The 18692-nt window shown below is 48.4% G+C and overlaps 1 protein-coding gene across 1 annotated transcript in view; it reads right to left on the reverse strand.

Moving 5' to 3' along the window:
* The window catches only part of lpp (LIM domain containing preferred translocation partner in lipoma), a 191877-nt gene that overhangs the window by 81131 nt on the left and 92054 nt on the right, over positions 1–18692 (reverse strand). Inside the window, exon 3 of the mRNA XM_080186123.1 lies at positions 13838–13954. Coding sequence (XP_080042249.1) covers positions 13838–13954 — 117 coding nt within the window. The remainder of the gene's footprint in view (positions 1–13837; positions 13955–18692) is intronic.

Genomic DNA, 18692 nt, shown 5'->3' on the forward strand with positions numbered 1-18692 from the left:
CTCACTTCCTTCAGTATCCTTGGATGCCTCTCATCTGGGCCTATAGGCCCTTTAGCAAGGCTTTGACAAGGTACCGCATGGTAGGTTGTTGCATAAGGTTAAATCTCACAGGATCCAGGTTGAGATAGCTAAACGGATACAAAATTGGTTTGATGACAGGAACCAGAGGATGATTGTAGAGAGTTGTTTTTCAAACTGGAGGCCTGTGACCAGCAGGGATCAGTGCTGGGTCCACTGTCATTTGTCATTTATATTAATGATTTGGATGAGGGTGGCACGGTAGCACAGTGGGTTAGCACTGCTGCTTCACAGCTCCAGGGTCCTGGGTTCGATTCCCGGCTTGGGTCACTGTCTGTGTGGAGTTTGCACATTCTCCTCGTGTCTGTATGGGTTTCCTCCGGGTGCTCCGGTTTCCTCCCACAGTCCAAAAATGTGTGGGTTAGGTTGACTGGCTGTGCTAAAATTGTCCCTTAGTGTCCTGAGATGCATAGGTTAGAGGAATTAGTGGGTAAATATGTAGGGATATGGGGGATAGGGCCTGGGTGGGATTGTGGTCGGAGCAGACTCGATGGGCCAAATGGCCTCTTTCTGCATTGCAGGGTTTCTATGGTTCTATGAGAGTATAGGAACATGGTTAGTAAGTTTGCAGATGACACCAAGATTGCCGGTATAGTGGACAGTGAAGGTGGTTTCATTTTATTTCTGCAGCAGGAGCGGCGAGAGCGGAAACCAGGGGCTGTCAGGAAGGTAAACTCTCCCTTTAAAAACTCAGCAGAGGCTTCGGGGACTTTCTTCTCCCGACTGGTATAAAAGTTGGGGTTCAGTGGGCCTGAGACCCTACACCTATTGGGCCTCCCACCCACCCACCTCCTCTAACCTCACACCACTCGAGGGAAATCTGGTAAGCTTCTTTTTCCATTTCTTGGTAAGGGAAGTTCGCAGGGATGGCAGTGCAATGTTCCTCCTGTGGGGTATTTGAGGTGAGGTAGTCCCAGCTGGGTACACCTGCAGGAACTGCATCCACTTCCAGCTCCCTGAGGACCGTGTTAGGGATCTGGAGCTGGAACTGGGTGAACTCAGGATCATTCGGGAGGCAGGGACAGTTCTCGATAAAAGCTACAGGGAGGGAGTTACTACTAGAATGAAGATACTTGGGTGACTGTTAGAAGGGGTATGAAACAGTCAGTACAGTGATCCCTGGTTTCCTTCCGCAATCTGAAAGACATGCTGGTAAGGGTGCATTAACCTGAACAGGCGCCAGAGTGTGGTGACTAGAGGAATTTCACAGTAACTTCATTACAGTGTTAATGTAAGCCTTACTTGTGACAGAAAAATAAACTTTACTTTAAATAGATTTCACAGAATCACACAGTGCAGAAGAGGCCCTTTGGCCCATTAAGTCCACACTGACACACGAGAAACACCTGAACTCATCGCATCTGCCAGCACTGCGTGTCCTTGATAAATACGTACCTGTCAGGGAGGGAGGGAGGGAGGGAGTGGTAGAGCGAGGGAACTGTGGTTCACTAAAGAAGTTGAATCTCTGATGAAGAGGAAGAAGGAGACTAACGTAAAGATGAGACGTGAAGGCTCAGTTAGGGCGTTTGAGAGTTACAAATTAGCCAGGAAGGTCCTAAAGGGAGAGTTAAGGAGAGCTAGAAGAGGACATAGGGCCAGTCAGGGACAGTAGTGGGAAGTTGTGCGTGGAGCTGAAGAGATAGGAGAGGCACTGAATGAATATTTTTCAACAGTATTCACACAGGAAAAAGACAATGTAGTCGAGGAGAATACTGAGGTACAGGCTTTTAGACTAGACGGGATTGAGGTTCATAAGGAAGAGGTGTTAGCAATTCTGGAAAGTATGAAAATAGATAAGTCCCCTGGGCCGGATGGGATTTACCCTAGGATTCTCTGGGAGGCTAGGGAGGAGATTGCAGACCCTTTGGCTTTGATCTTCATGTCGTCATTGGCTACAGGTATAGTGCTGGAAGACTGGAGGATAGCAAATGTTGTCCCCTTGTTCAAGAAGGGGAGTAGAGACCATCCTGGGAATTATAGACCAGTGAGCCTTATTTCTGTTGTGGGCAAAGTTTTGGAAAGAATTATAAGGGATAGGATTTATAATCATCTAGAAAGGAATAATTTGATATGGGATAGTCAACATAGTTTTGTGAAGGGTAGGTCTTGCCTCACAAACCTTATTGAGTTTTTTGAAAAGGTGACCAAAGAGGTGGATAAGGGTAAGGCAGTTGACGTGGTGTATATGGATTTTAGCAAAGCGTTTGATAAGGTTCCCCATGGTAGGCTACTGCAGAAAATGCAGATGCATGGGATTGAGGGTGATTTAGCAGTTTGGATCAGGAATTGGCTCGCTGATAGAAGACAGAGGGTGGTGGTTGATGGGAAATATTCAACCTGGAGTTCAGTTACAAGGGGTGTGCCACTGGGATCTGTTTTGGGGCCACTGCTGTTTGTCATTTTTATAAATGACCTAGATGAGGGTGTAGAAGGATGGGTTAGTAAATTTGCAGATGACACTAAAGTTGGAGGAGTTGTAGACAGTGAGGATGGATGTTACAGTTTGCAGAGGGACATAGATAAGCTGCAGAGCCGGGCTGAGAGGTGACAGATGGAGTTTAATACGGAAAAGTGTGAGTTGATTCACTTTGGAAGGAGTAACAGGAATACAGAGTACTGGGCTAATGGTAAGATACTTAGTAGTGTGGATGAGCAGTGAGGTCTCGGTGTTCATGTGCATAGATCCCTGAAAGTTGACACCCAGGCTGATAAGGTTGTTAAGAAGGCATACGGTGTGTTATCTTTTATTGGTAGAGGGATTGAATTTCAGAGCCGTGAGGTCATGTTACAACTGTACAAAACTCTGGTGCGGCCGCACTTGGAGTATTGCGTACAGTTCTGGTCGCCGCATTGTAAGAAGGATGTGGAGGCATTGGAAAGGGTGCAGAGGAGATTTACCAGGATGTTGCCTGGTATGGTGGGAAGGTCTTATGAGGAAAGGCTGAGGGACTTGAGGCTGTTTTCATTAGAGAGAAGAAGGTTACGAGGTGACTTGATAGAGGTATACAAGATGATCAGAGGGTTAGTTAGGGTGGACAGTGAGAGCCTTTTTCCTCGGATGGTGATGGCTAACACGAGGGGACATAGCTTTAAATTGAGGGATGATAGATATAGGACAGATGTCAGAAGTAGGTTCTTTACTCAGAGGGTAGTAAGGGTATGGAATGCCCTGCCTGCCACAGTAGTGGACTTGCCAACATTAAGGGCATTTAAATGGTCATTGGATAAACATATGGATGATATTGGAATAGTGTAGGTTAGATGGGCTTTAGATTTGTTCCATTGGTCGGTGCAACATCGAGGGCTGAAGGGCCTGACTGCGCTGTAATGTTCTATGTTCAATGCCCTGGCTTCATATCCTTTTAAACCTTTGTCTAGCAATAATCTATCAATTTCAGATTTAAACTCATTGACCTGCAGTACTGAATGCTTCTTGTGGGAGAGATTTCCACATTCCTGTCACACTTTGAAGAAAGAAATGTTTCCTAATTTCTCTGCTCAATTATCCAGATGTTAAGGTGGTGTTCTAATGGCCACCTTGACCCCCACACCAACAGAAAAGGCTTTTCTCTCTCTCAATTATCACAGAGGAAGAGGTCAAAGGCAAAGGTGAGAAGTCAGAGTCCATGACCTCTGTGGACCTTCCCTTGGTGTTGCTGCTGGGTTTGGGTAAGGGTCTCTGAGGAACACTGACGGAGTCTCAGAATTTGATCCCAAGGACAGATAGACAGACTGACAGACAGACAAACTGACTAACAGACAGACAGTCAGATAGACAGACAGGCAGGCAGACAGACAATCAGACAGACCGACTGACTGACAGACAGACAGACAGGCAGTCAGACAGACTGACAAACTGACTGACAGACAGATAGACAGACTGACAGACAGACAAACTGACTAACAGACAGACAGTCAGACAGACAGACAGACAGTCAGACAGACAGTCAGACAGACAGTCAGACAGACAGGCAGACGCTCTGAGACATGAAAATGTAAGAAAAAACTGAAGAGGAAGAAACAGTTTTCAGAAGAAAGGTCTGAGCTAAAGTTTAAAAGGAATATTGGGCAGAATAGAGAAAGGTGGATGGAATTTCTTGAGGTTAACGGTGGGGAACAGGGGACAGTCACTACATTCTGGACATTTGCATTTCCGGATGAAGTTTCACAAAATACATTCTATTAACTTAGGGGAGGCAATGGCCTAGTGATATTGTTGCTAAACCAGTAATCCAGATACTCAGCTAATGCTCCGGGACCTGGGTTCAAATCCTGTCCCGGCAGATAGGGGAATTTGAATTCAATGAAAATAATTGGAATTAAGAATTTACTGATGACCCATTGTCAATTGTCAGAAAAACCCACCTTGTTCACTAATATCCTTTAAGGAAGGAAATCTGCCGTTCTTACCCAGTCTGGTCTACATGTGATTCCAGATCCACAGCAATCTCAAACTGCCCTCGGCCAACTAGAGATGGGCAATAAATACTGGCCCAGCCAATGATGCCCATGAATGAATTGAAAAAAATTATCACAAAATGTGACTGCAGTTTTGTTAAACAGGAAAGGAACGTTAGTCCGGAACATTCCAAAATTCACTCTGAATAAAGACACAAGGAATTGATATTCATCTCCCAAACCCACAAAGGACAAGGGCAGCAGATACCTGGGGTCACCACCAGCTGGAAGCCCCCCTCCGAGTCACTCACCATCCTGACCTGGAAATACATCACCGTTCCTTCACTGTCACTGGGTCAAAATCCTGGAACTCCCTCCCTAACAGCACTGTGGGTGTGTCTACACCTCAGGGACTTCAATGGTTCAGGAAGGCAGCTCACCACCATCTTCTGAAGGGTAAGTAGGGATGGGCAATAAACGTTGGTTTGGCCAGTGACACCCACATCCCATAAATGATTTTAATTTTGAAAAGTTATTACTTAAAACCAAAGTATTGTGAGAGGAATATCTTTAGGAGAAGTGTTAGGAGGAGATGTTTTGTCCTGTTACTTCCCAATGAGCTGGAGTTAATCCAACAACTTCATGTCATTCTGAACTGTGAACTCCTTCTCATGACTCCCTAATACCCTCAGTGTGGCCGGGGTCACACCAACACTCCCAGTAACTGGACTTGTCAGCAACAGATGAGATGTCTCCTGCACTAAAGAATTCATATTAATAGCTTGCCCAGATTTCCAAGAAAGAAAACAGACGGGCACTGGTTATTACTCTATAAACCTAGCAGCTCTGAGAATTAGTCACCGCACCTCATAAATCTATCAACAAGTGTGTGAAGACACCGCTCGCACAGTAATTGTGGATTGAATTGAATCCAGAGCAGGATTCTATGAGGAGCAGTGAGAGAGGGTGTGACCACGAATACAAAAACAGACTGTAAACAAGGGCTTGTAGAATAGAAGACAAGAGCACGTGTACCGACGTTATTAAACTGCAGAGAGTGCGGGAGAGACTTCCTGACTTTTACACTAACCTTTGCAAGAACGGCCAATATTCAGTTGTCTTCCTAATTGCTTGCTGTAAACACAGTGATACACAAATCCCACTGTAATGCAGAAATCTTTCTCCATTAAATAATATTTTGCTTTTCTAATCTTCCCACCAAAATGGACAATCTTACATTGAGGTTTACCAGGATGTTGCCTGGTATGGTGGGAAGGTCTTATGAGGAAAGGCTGAGGGACTTGAGGTTGTTTTCATTAGAGAGAAGGTTACAAAGTAACCTGATTGAGGCATACAAGATGATCAAAGGATTGGATAGAGTGGACAGTGAGAGCCTTTTACGTCAGATGGTGATGGCTAACACAAGGGGACATAGCTTTAAATTAAGGGGTGGTAATTATAGGACGGATGTCAGAGGTAGGTTCTTTACTCAGAGGGTAGTAAGGGTGTGGAATGCCCTGCCTGCAGCAGTTGTGGACTTGCCAACTTTAAGGGCGTTCAGATGGTCAGTGGATAGGCATATGGATAACATTGGAATAGTTTAGGTTAGAGGGTCATTAGATTGGTTCCACTGGTCGGCGCAACATCGAGGGCTGAAGGGCCTGTACTGCGCTGTAATGATCTATGTTCTATCGTTATATTGGTTACAATACAGGCTGTCCCTTCGTCTGGGTCATTAAGGTAGGAGGCAGCTCACCACCATCTTCTCAAGGTTCATTAGGGATGGGCAATAAATGCTGGCCAGCCAGTGACACCCAGATCACAAAAACAGACAATACAAAAGTCATAGGTTCTAAATATTTGAGGTCCCAGCACTGATCTCAGTCCATCAGTTACAGTTCACCAACCTGAAAATGGCCCAACTCTCTGTTCTCTGTTAGCCAATTCTCAAACCATGCTAATATATTATCACCGTGTTTATGTAAGAGGTACAATTGTCACAGTCCCAGATGACCACAGGCTGTGACTGGTGATGATTTAACCTGAGGATCTCCACATCTCAGGTGAGGGGCCTTCATGAATAGCCTCAGTTGTACGGGAATTGAACCCACACTGTGAGCGCTGCTCTGCATTTACAAAACAGCTATCCAACCGACTGAGCTAAAACAACAATTCTGTAAACCTTACTATCCACTGCATCAGGAACAGGAGGAGGCCATTCAGCCCCTCAAACCTACTCTGCCATTCAATAAGACCATGACTGATCTGATTGTAACCTCCCACCTATCCCCAGTAACCTTTCACCCCTTGTTTATCAAGAATTTTTCTACCTCTGTCTTGAGAACTTTCAAACTCTCTGCTTCCATTGCAGAAGGAAGGTGAGGGAGGGCCAGAGCTCCCTGGTCCCTGATGGATGAGGGTGCCCCAGTCTGAAATGGACTTCCAACTGAGGCACCCCTATCCGAGATTGAGGTGAGAACCTCTTTAATTTCCCGTCCTCAGTCACTGGGCAGCCATCAACCAGGCTACTGTTTGAGGCTGGATGGGAAAAGGTCCTTACTGCCCAATCAGGGCTGGAATTGAGGTGTGGACAGGCTTCCTGTCCCAGGTCCTGTCCGTCACAACGTAAATCCACACCAGGGTCAGGAGGGGCCGGATCCAAATGAGGGGAACGTAGAATTCTGGCCATTGTGTTTGTTTGCAGCTCAAGATGTATAATGAGTTTGAGTTAGGATTAGAGTGATAGTGAACAGGCCCTTCGGCCCATCAAGTCTGCACCGACAAGAACAAACATTCACATTGTGCTCATCCCATTTTCTAGCACTTGTTCCATATCCTTGAATGTTTTGATATTTCAAGCGCTCATCCAGGTACTTCTTAAAGGTTGTGAGGTTTCCAGCCTCCACTCCTTCCCAGGCAGCACATTCCAGATTCCCATCCTCACCCTCTGAGTGAAAGCGTTACCCCAAAACTACACCCCCTTGTGTGATTGACCCCTCAACCAAGGGGAACAGCTGCTCCCTATTCCCCCTGTCCCTACCCCTCATAATCTTATACACCTCGATCAATTCCCCCCTCAGCCTTCTCTGCTCTAGGGAAAACAATCCAAGCCCATCCAGCCTGTCCTTACAGCTCAAATGTTCCACCCCAGGCAGCATCCTGGTGACCCTCCTCTGCATCCCCTCCAGTACAATCACATCCTTCCTATAGTGAGGTGACCAGAACTGCACACAGTACCCCAGCTGTGGCTTAATTAATGTTCTGTACAACTGTTTTTAACCTTAATTCTCATCCTATCCCTCACCCTCCTTGCTCTTATACTCTATACCACAACTGATAATAGCCAATGTCCGAGTGCGGCACTCCCTCAGCACTGACCCTCTGGCAGTGCGGCACTCCCTCAGTACTGACCCTCTGACAGTGCGGCGCTCCCTCAGCACTGACCCTCTGACAGTGCGGCACTCCCTCAGCACTGACCCTCTGACAGTGCGGCACTCCCTCAGCACTGACCCTCTGGCAGTGCGGCGCTCCCTCAGCACTGACCCTCTGACAGTGCGGCACTCCCTCAGCACTGACCCTCTGACAGTGCGGTGCTCCCTCAGCACTGACCCTCTGACAGTGCGGCACTCCCTCAGTACTGACCCTCTGACAGTGCAGCACTCCCTCAGCACTGACCCTCTGACAGTGCAGCACTCCCTCAGCACTGACCCTCTGACAGTGCGGCACTCCCTCAGTACTGACCCTCTGACACTGCGGCACTCCCTCAGCACAGACCCTCTGACAGTGCGGCACTCCCTCAGTACTGACCCTCTGACAGTGCGGCACTCCTTCAGTACTGACCCTCTGACAGTGTGGCACTCCCTCAGCACTGACCCTCTGACAGTGCAGCACTCCCTCAGCACAGACCCTCTGACAGTGCGGCCCTCCCTCAGCACTGACCCTCTGACAGTGCGGCACTCCCTCAGCACTGACCCTTTGACAGTGCGGCACTCCCTCAGCACTGACCCTCTGACAGTGCGGCGCTCCCTCAGCACTGACCCTCTGACAGTGCGGCGCTCCCTCAGCACTGACCCTCTGACAGTGTGGCACTCCCTCAGCACTGACCCTCTGACAGTGCAGCACTCCCTCAGCACAGACCCTCTGACAGTGCGGCCCTCCCTCAGCACTGACCCTCTGACAGTGCGGCGCTCCCTCAGTACTGACCCTCTGACAGGGCGGCACTCCCTCAGCACTGACCCTCTGACAGTGCGGCACTCCCTCAGCACTGACCCTCTGACAGTACGGCGCTCCCTCAGCACTGACCCTCTGACAGTGCGGCACTCCCTCAGCACTGACCCTCTGACAGTGCGGCACTCCCTCAGCACTGACCCTCTGACAGTGCGGCACTCCCTCAGTACTGACCCTCTGACAGTGCGGCACTCCCTCAGTACTGACCCTCTGACAGTGCGGCACTCTCTCAGCACTGACAATCAGCTGGATATTTTGCACTAGGCTCTGAACTGATCTCAATTCTGATTCAGAGGGTGGAGGTCTGCCCAGTTAACGATTGTTGCGTCTGCGTCTCTCTGTCCGAATGATAGTGTGGGTAAATATTGTCACAACAAAACCCACCCTCAATAATCCCACCCTCGGTAATCCCACCTTCGAAACCCACTTTCAGTAATCCTCCTCTCAATAATCCCACCCTGTCTAACCCACCCTCTATACAATCCAACCTCTACAGAAACCAACTAACTTCCATACTCTTAGATCAACAGCTGATGAATACTTTCCCCACAAGGATACTGAGAGTCTATCACAGAAAGTAAATGAGGCCAAAGAAGGGGTTAGATATGGCTCTTGAAGTGAAGGGGATCAAAAGATATGGGAGACAGGCAAGGTCAGGCTATAGAGTTGGATGGTCAGCCATGATCGTAATGAATGTCGGAGAAGGTTCAACGGGCCGAATGGCCTCATCCCGCTTCTCTTTTCCCTGTTTCTGTGTCTCTGTGTAGTTGATGTTGAAGTGATGTCCACAGATCCCCGCAGGTGCAGGACAAGGCGATAAGGCGACTAAAACAGCAAATGAAATCCTTTCATGATTAACGAGTGTATGGAATATACCAGCAGAGAGGTAACACTGGAACTTTTGTTACTTAGACCACAGCTGGAGGACTGTGTGTGCAGTTCCAGACACCTCACTGCAGACAACGGAATTGGAGGGTATGGAGGAGATTGGTGAGGATTTTGCCAGAACTGGAAAATTGCAGCGATTACGGAAAATTGGAGAGGCTGGAGTTGTTCTCCCTGGGACAGGGGAGACTGAGGGGAGGTTTGACTGAGATGTACAGAATTGTGAGGGGTCTGGAAAGAATGGGTGGGAGCAGAGAGGTCAGTGACTCGAGAGCATGGAGAGATTAGAGCAGAGATGAGGAATAACCTTTTAACTCAGAGAATTGTGAGGGTCTGGAACTTGCTGTGAGAAAGGGTAGGTTGAGGGTAGGCACCCTCCATCTACATAAACAGCCTTCTAGGTTTGCACCTTATATGTTGTAACCTGCAGGACTGTGGAGTGCTGCAAAGTGGGATTAGGCTGGGGTCTCGGTTTTCAGCTACTGAGGCACAAAGAGACCCCTTTCTGTGCTCTAACCATTCTGCAAATTGATCATTTTCAAATTTAATTTGAGTGAGTAACAGAGAAGCCAGAACATTGAGACAGCACCTGCAACTGCTGTTAAAGTAGATTAGGGAGCAAGCTTTTCACCAACAACACATCTGAGATTGCAGTGAGATAGAATGATTAAATTGGAACAAATGATACAGCCAGGCTTTGGTGACCTGATCCCAGGGTTCATGTTCAATGAGTAAAGAGACTGAAGTGGACACATAAATAGAGCAACTGGGAACTACCAGGGGACTGAGTGGCATCGTGGTAATTTCATTAAACGAATATTCCAGATGTCCGGGCAAATCAACTGTGGGCAAGGTTCAAATCTCACCAAGACAGCTGGTCAAATCTAAATTCAATTAATGAAACAAAAGTCTGAAATGAAAGTTAGCCTCAGTAATGGTGACCATAAAACTATTGTCAATTGTTGTAAAAACTCATTTGGGGCTATTCTTACCTGGTCTGACCTATATGTAATCACAGCAATGTGGTTGACTCTTAAATGTCCTCTGAAATGTCCAACACTCAGTTCAAAGGAACGGGAATGAATGAGCAACAGACACATCCCAGAAAGAAGGTCACACTGCAACACAGATAGACTGATCCTGAGACCTCTATCCCTCAGGTAGAACCAGCCGAGCCCCGATCCAGGCTGTTCAACGCTGGCACCTACCCAACAATGTGAACGTGCCCCAGGTACGCACCATCCACAGGAGCCAGGACAAATTCAACCCTGTCAATTATGCCCCATTAATCGACTCGCAAACATCAGTAAAGTGCTGGAAAATGTCAACAATATCTTTATCAAACAGCGCTTACTCAGCAATAACCAGCTGAGAGACAACCAGCTTGGATTCCAGCAGTTGCACGAACCTCCTGACTTCACTACAACTTTACCTCAAACATAAATAAAAGAACTGAACTCAAAGAGTGAAGGGCATTGCTCTTAACATCGAGGCAGCATTGGGCCGAGTGTAACATCAACCAAAACTGGAGTCAGTGGGAATCGGGGGAAACTCTCCGCTGCTTGGAGTCATACCTGGCACAAAGGTAGATGGTTCTGGTGGTTGGAGGTCAATCATCTCAGCCCCAGGATATCACTGCAGGAGTTTGACTTTGGTGAAGCCTCATTTGGAGTATTGTGTACAATTCAGTCACCGCACTACTGGAAGGATGTTGATGCATTGGAAAGGGTGAAGAAGAGATTTACCGGGATGTTGCCTGGTTTGGAGGATATGGACTATGAAGAAAGGTTGAACAAACTTGGACTATTTTCACTGGAGCGTCGGACGATGAGGGGGGAACCTGATAGAGATTTACAAGATTATGACAGGCTTGGATAGAGTGGATAGTCAGAGTCTATTCCCCAGGGTCGAAGGGTCAGTTACTCAGGGGCACAGGTTGAAAATGAGGGGGGGATAGTTCAGAAGAGACGTAAGGGGCAATTTTTTCACACAGAGGGTGGTGAATGCCTGGAATGCACTGCCAGAGGAGGTGGTGGAAGCAGATTAGAACATAGAACACAGAAAAACTACAGCACAAACAGGCCCTTCAGCCCACAAGTTGTGCCGAACATATCCCTATCTACTAGGCTCTTCTATAACCCTCTATCTTACTAAGTCCCATGTACTTATCCAAAAATCTCTTAAAAGACCCTATCGAATTCGCCTCCACCACCACCGACGGCAGCCGATTCCACTCACCCACCACCCTCTGAGTGAAAAACTTACCCCTGACATCTCCTCTGTCCCTACTCCCCAGCACCTTAAACCTGTGTCCTCTCGTGGCAGCCATTTCCCTCACACCATCCCAGCCACACAATCTGTGGACACTCAGATCAAGAATGGTGATAAGCAAGAGATGTCAGGGGACAGGGGAGATGTGAGAATGAGAGGTTGACATGTCGGTGTGAAAGCAATGTATACCTTTTCTCTCCTTTATTTGGCAAAATTATTAAAAGTTTTCTGCTCAATAAATGATTTAATGACCTCAGTGGTAACTGCTTATCAGTAATTTGAAGGGTTGTGATGGGCTTTGTAATGAGCTCAGTAAAACTGAGGCACTGATTCAATGCAGAAAGCACGGCTGTGATAAATAGCCAGCACACTTCCTGCGCAAATGGGGTAGAATTGTTATTGTCAACACACTCGGTTACCTGGAGACCGTACACATCAGAGTGAAGACACAAAAGATTTCAGCAATTACCACTCACTGAGTGAAGAGGCCACTCAGATTACTAAACGCTTGAGAAAGCAGCTGGAGGTAAATGTCCGAATAAGATGTTTAATTAGCTGAACCATGAACAGAATAATCCAGCAATATCGTAAAGTGACATCATTAAAACACTGAACACACACTGAGATTTGTTCAGAATCCCTCTTCAAACATTTGATCAGTTTAATCAAGTAATTTCCAGCTATTGCCACATTCACTCCTTCACTCAGCCAACAATTAGGCACTGTATCAATTTCAGACCACACAGAAATTAGCACCTCACTGTTTAGGAGCTTTACTCTGTATCTAACCCCGTGCTGTACCTGTCCTGGGAGTGTTTGATGGGGACAGTGTAGAGGGAGTTTTACTCTGTATCTAACCCCGTGCTGTACCTGTCCTGGGAGTGTTTGATGGGGACAGTGTAGAGGGAGTTTTACTCTGTATCTAACCCCGTGCTGTACCTGTCCTGGGAGTGTTTGATGGGGACAGTGTAGAGGGAGTTTTACTCTGTATCTAACCCCGTGCTGTACCTGTCCTGGGAGTGTTTGATGGGGACAGTGTAGAGGGAGTTTTACTCTGTATCTAACCCCGTGCTGTACCTGTCCTGGGAGTGTTTGATGGGGACAGTGTAGAGGGAGTTTTACTCTGTATCTAACCCCATGCTGTACCTGTCCTGGGAGTGTTTGATGGGGGACAGTGTAGAGGGAGTTTTACTCTGTATCTAACCCCGTGCTGTACCTGGGAAACTGCTGCAAACCCAGGTAATAATTTGGATCCCTGCCGAAAGTCAAACATCTGGGAATCCATTAGTGTCTCGTGTCAAACTTGGAGTTTTGTTGGGAACACGAGGGTCAGACAGGGGTACAATGCGTCACATTTTGTGTTGTACATCCCTCTGAGTAAGAATGAAATATTGGGGATTGCTGGAATTTACCCCTCGGCTTAAATCAGTGACTTCAAGTGGGGATTTGTGTAAATGTGAATGAAGCCAGTATCCAACTGTGTTTGACTGAGACTGGAATCCATTTCCAGAAATGTTGTTTTTGGGAAAAGGGAATGATTGTTACTTCTGAGCCTCCCCCAGCCTGCCTCCCGAGATCCCAATCAATCTGTCCTGCTCACCCCTCCAGGACCCCCTTCCCCCCGACAGGGCTCCCACCCCCCACCTCATCCCATTCCCAATACCTCTCCCTGGAACACCCTGGGCTTCCCTAGTCCCTGTGCCTGACTCTGCCATGCTGCCCTGCACTGTCAGTGTGGGGACTGGAACGCTGTGGGCAACTCTGAGCTGGGCCTCTGCCCTGAACAGGGAGTCCTGCTTCCTGCTCCTGTGGGTGTGAAATGGCCCCGGACACTCAGTTCCGATGGCAGGGAGAGCCACTTGGGAAGTCCCAGTCCATGAACAATGTCAGTGCACCGTGTACCTGATCACATGGAGGAATCTGAACTGACTCCGACCTTCCCCAGTGCACTAACCAGCTCCAAAGACACATTTCTTACCTGGCGAGGGCGGGGTTGATAGGGTGAGCTGCTCTCCAGATCCGCTAAGATGCTGGTCAGTGAATCAATCTCTGCATCCAGACTGGACCGTCTTTCATCCAGGCTCTTCTTACCTGTCTGAGAATTAGGAGATCAACTGTCAGCTTGTCACCAACAACTTTCCTTAATCCCAACACCTTACAGTTGTGACTAAGCCGTAAACCCCAGCGTCACCCTGCTGCTGTGCTGACCAGAGGAACAAGAGTATATTCAGCTCTTCCAACCTGTCCCACTATTCAATCTGATCCTGGATCTGATCCTGGGGCGACACGGTGGCACGGTGGTTAACACTGCTGCCTCACAGCGCCAGGGACCCAGGTTCAGTTCCTGGCTTGGGTCACTGTTTGTGTGGAGTTTGCACATTCTCCCCGTATCTGCGTGGGTTTCCTCCGGCTGCTCCGGTTTTCTCTCAGTCTGAAGGATGCGCTGGTTAGGGGCATTGACCCAAACAGGCGCCAAAGTGTGGCGACTAGAGGAATTTCACAGTTACTTCATTGCAGTGTTAATGTAAGCCTTACTTGTGATAAAAAAATAAACTTTAAACAGATTTCACAGAATCACACAGTGCAGAAGAGGCCCTTCAGCCCATCATGTCTGCACTGACACATTAGAAACACCGGAACTTCCACCTGATCCCATCTGCCAGCACTTGGTCCATAGCCCGGAATGTTCCGATGTGCCAGGTACTCATCCAGATACTTCTTAAAGGATGTGAGGCATCCCACCTCCACCACCCCCCCAGGCAGCACATTCCAGACCCTCACCACCCTCTGGGTAAACTTTTCCTCACAACCCCCCAAACCTCCTGCCCCCACCTCGAAATGAAAAAGGTTTCAACGTCCTGCAGATCAAACCATGGCAATACTTGGACATATTTAAACAGATCTGGATACCAGGGTTCATTTTCCTCAGTATCCTCATCACTACTCCCAGAATTACCTTTACTGCAGCCAGTTTACGCAGACATTCAGGTTACAGTTCCAATTTCCAAAGTTAAATTTCTCTCTCCTTTTCCCTTTCGTCTCTCTCCCTTTTCCTTCTGCCAGGGCTATTTTTTCCCTACTTTTCCCCTTGCTTATAATTCCAGCAATTTCAGTTCTCTTGCTCTTTGTTCTCTCTCTATCTCTTACTTTTCCTGCTGTAATTGCCTCCCTCTCTTTTGCCTCGAATTCCAGCTGCTACATTTGGAATTGAATTCTAGCCGATTCCAATGATTCCCACTGTGTTTGTGGCAATTTCCAACACTGAGCTCTAACTGCACCTTCTTTGCCAATTCCAAAAGCTTTGCTTAAGCCGCCATTTGGAAATCACCCCAAGTGACTTCTTCCATCCCCAGGAAACTCTTAGCCACTGAAAGAGCCATTATTCCACAAGGCACCCCCTATTTCAGCCAATCAAACAGCAACACCTGAAAAGGAATCAGTAATTCTCTGCCCTCACTGTCTGAGCCCAATAATCCAAACCAAGCAAGGAATGATCGATCTTCATCCCAGATGGATCCCCAGTTTGTCTAGGATCAGATCGGAAACTGCAAGGTGTTTTATAAAGTTAGCCGAGACTTCAACTTTTGCATTGATTTTGAAATTAGGGTGAGTAGAAAGTGTTTCATTCCAAATATGGTTCCAGTAACCCACTAGGGAGCTTTTATCAAAAGAAACTTTATTAAAAACACAACTAAATTATAACAAAAATGATTAGCAAAACTTTTACGAATTAAAATATATAGACACGACAAAGTGTATCCCTCAACAGCTAGCTATCTCTGTTGTTCCAATTTAAAGCAATGCCCCACAAACAATCATCCTTCTTCAGAATCAGTTCGCACTAAAACAAGCACGCTCACATGCTGCTGGATTTTCAGCTTTTTAAACATTTCTGAACATAGATCCAGGCAACTATTTCCAAAACAACACTCCCAGAGAAAGATCTGCTCTCATATAGCAGAATCTCCAAGAAAGAAGCTAACTTCTTGGCAGATTCTAACTTCTTGGCAGATTCCAGTCTCCATATGCAGATGGGGTAACTGACACACACTGGCTTCTCCTTCTCAACTTGAAAAGCAGTTCTAAGCTTGAATCTTCTGTTTGAGTCCAACTTCCCCATCACATGATCAAACCTGCCAATCATCCCAATCAAACCCCACGCTGCAAAATCCCGGGGAAAACAGCAGAACAGCATTAGTTCAGATTAAAACCAATTTCTATAAATTCAAACAATTACACTGCTGCAGCAATAATACAGGATTACAGAACACAGAATGGCTCTGAGTGCATTAAACACTGTCACACCAGATCCTGCTTAAAACATGGCTCAAGTACACTTCATAAAGGCACAGTATCGTCACACTCAGCAGTGACCCTCTGACAGTGCGGCATTCTCTCAGTACTGACCCCCTGACAGTGCAGCACTCCCTCAGCACTAACCCTCTGACAGTGCGGCACTCCCTCAGCACTGACCCTCTGACAGTGCGGCACTCCCTCAGCACTAACCCTCTGACAGTGCGGCACTCCCTCAGCACTGACCCTCTGACAGTGCGGCACTCCCTCAGCAGTGACCCTCTGACAGTGCGGCACTCCCTCAGTACTGACCCCCTGACAGTGTGGCACTCCCTCAGCACTGACCCTCTGACAGTGCGGCACTCCCTCAGCACTGACCCTCTGACAGTGCGGCACTCCCTCAGCACTGACCCTCTGACAGTGTGGCACTCCCTCAGCACTGACCCTCTGACAGTGCGGCACTCCCTCAGCACTAACCCTCTGACAGTGCGGCACTCCCTCAGCACTGACCCTCTGACAGTGTGGCACTCCCTCAGCACTGACCCTCTGACAGTGCGGCACTCCCTCAGCACTAACCCTCTGACAGTGCGGCACTCCCTCAGCACTGACCCTCTGACAGTGTGGCACTCCCTCAGCACTGACCCTCTGACAGTGCAGCACTCCCTCAGCACTGACCCTCTGACAGTGCGGCACTCCCTCAGCACTGACCCTCTGACAGTGCGGCACTCCCTCAACACTGACCCTCTGACAGTGCGGCACTCCCTCAGCACTGACCCTCTGACAGTGCGGCACTCCCTCAACACTGACCCTCTGACAGTGCGGCACTCCCTCAGCACTGACCCTCTGACAGTGCGGCACTCCCTCAGCACTGACCCTCTGACAGTGCGGCACTCCCTCAGCACTGACCCTCTGACAGTGCGGCATTCCCTCAGCACTGACCCTCTGACAGTGCGGCACTCCCTCAGCACTGACCCTCTGACAGTGCGGCACTCCCTCAGCACTGACCCTCTGACAGTGCGGCACTCCCTCAGCACTGACCCTCTGACAGTGCGGCACTCCCTCAGCACTGACCCTCTGACAGTGCGGCACTCCCTCAGCACTGACCCTCTGACAGTGCGGCACTCCCTCAGCACTGACCGTCTGACAGTGCGGCACTCCCTCAGCACTGACCCTCTGACAGTGCGGCACTCCCTCAACACTGACCCTCTGACAGTGCGGCACTCCCTCAGCACTGACCCTCTGACAGTGCGGCACTCCCTCAGCACTGACCCTCTGACAGTGCGGCACTCCCTCAGCACTGACCCTCTGACAGTGCGGCACTCCCTCAGTATTACATTGGGATTGTCAGGCTGGAGATTGTGCTCCGGGGGTTTGGAAATATATTGCTGGTGCATCACTGTCACTGGGCTAAATTCATTACTCCCCCGCTAACAGCAGCAGGGGTGTAACTGCTCACCAGGGACTGCAGCAATAAAGAAAGCAGCTCCTCACCACCTCACCAAAGTGTAGTTCAGGATGGACAGTAATTGTTGGCCTACCCAGCGTTACCCACATCCCGTAACGGGATGTTTAAAATGTCTCTGAAATGTGGGTGTAACCTCCGTCCTCCTGATTCAGTGGTGAGCCTGCAGCTCTCTGAGGCAGGCCAGATGGTTCAGACAAATATCTGCCTGCGTTCTGTGCACACAATGCAGCAAAGCCTTTGAAAAGTGATCCTCTGAGCTAATCCTGATAATTACCCCGAAACCTGTACACAGCATAATCCTGGGCACTCAGACATAATCCCATCATTTATCTCGTTACAGGCATTTCATTCCCCACCTGTATCAGGGAACGTTACCAAGTTGAGAATGATCTTTCCTCCTTGCTCTCATTTTATGTAATTGTTAAAAGAGCAGTTTAAAGATGAGAGTGAATAAGGGAAGTGAAGGCAGCCTGTCTGAGGGGTGGGGGGGATGTGGGAGGGAGGGGTGCGACTCCCAGTGGCAGCGAACTGGCACAATCACCAACCACAGACAACGAGGAGGTGAAGAAAAGACTTAAAATAAACCCAAACCCCAGCCGGCACGAGTAAAAACGCTGCAGTCTCTCAGAGAACATCCTCTCCGAGGCTCCATAAAGGGACACACACTGTCACCCCACACATCTCCAATCAGAGTGATTGCCAAAAGGGTTAGAGGGAAGTTTCAAACAATGGGGGGGAGGGGAGGGGAGGGGGGATTAGACTGGGTGGGATATTAAAGGGTGCGGGGAGTGAGGGGGAGAGTGGGATTAGACTGGGTGGGATATTAAAGGGTGAGGGGAGTGAGGGGGAGAGTGGGATTAGACTGGGTGGGATATTAAAGGGTGCGGGGAGTGAGGGGGAGAGTGGGATTAGACTGGGTGGGATATTAAAGGGTGCGGGGAGTGAGGGGGAGAGTGGGATTAGACTGGGTGGGATATTAAAGGGTGTGGGGAGTGAGGGGGGAGAGTGGGATTAGACTGGGTGGGATATTAAAGGGTGCGGGGAGTGAGGGGGAGAGTGGGATTAGACTGGGTGG

The sequence above is a fragment of the Carcharhinus amblyrhynchos genome, chromosome 3 (genome assembly GCF_965287045.1).
Source record: "Carcharhinus amblyrhynchos chromosome 3, sCarAmb.v2.hapA, whole genome shotgun sequence".
NCBI classification, from domain to species: Eukaryota; Metazoa; Chordata; class Chondrichthyes; order Carcharhiniformes; family Carcharhinidae; genus Carcharhinus; species Carcharhinus amblyrhynchos.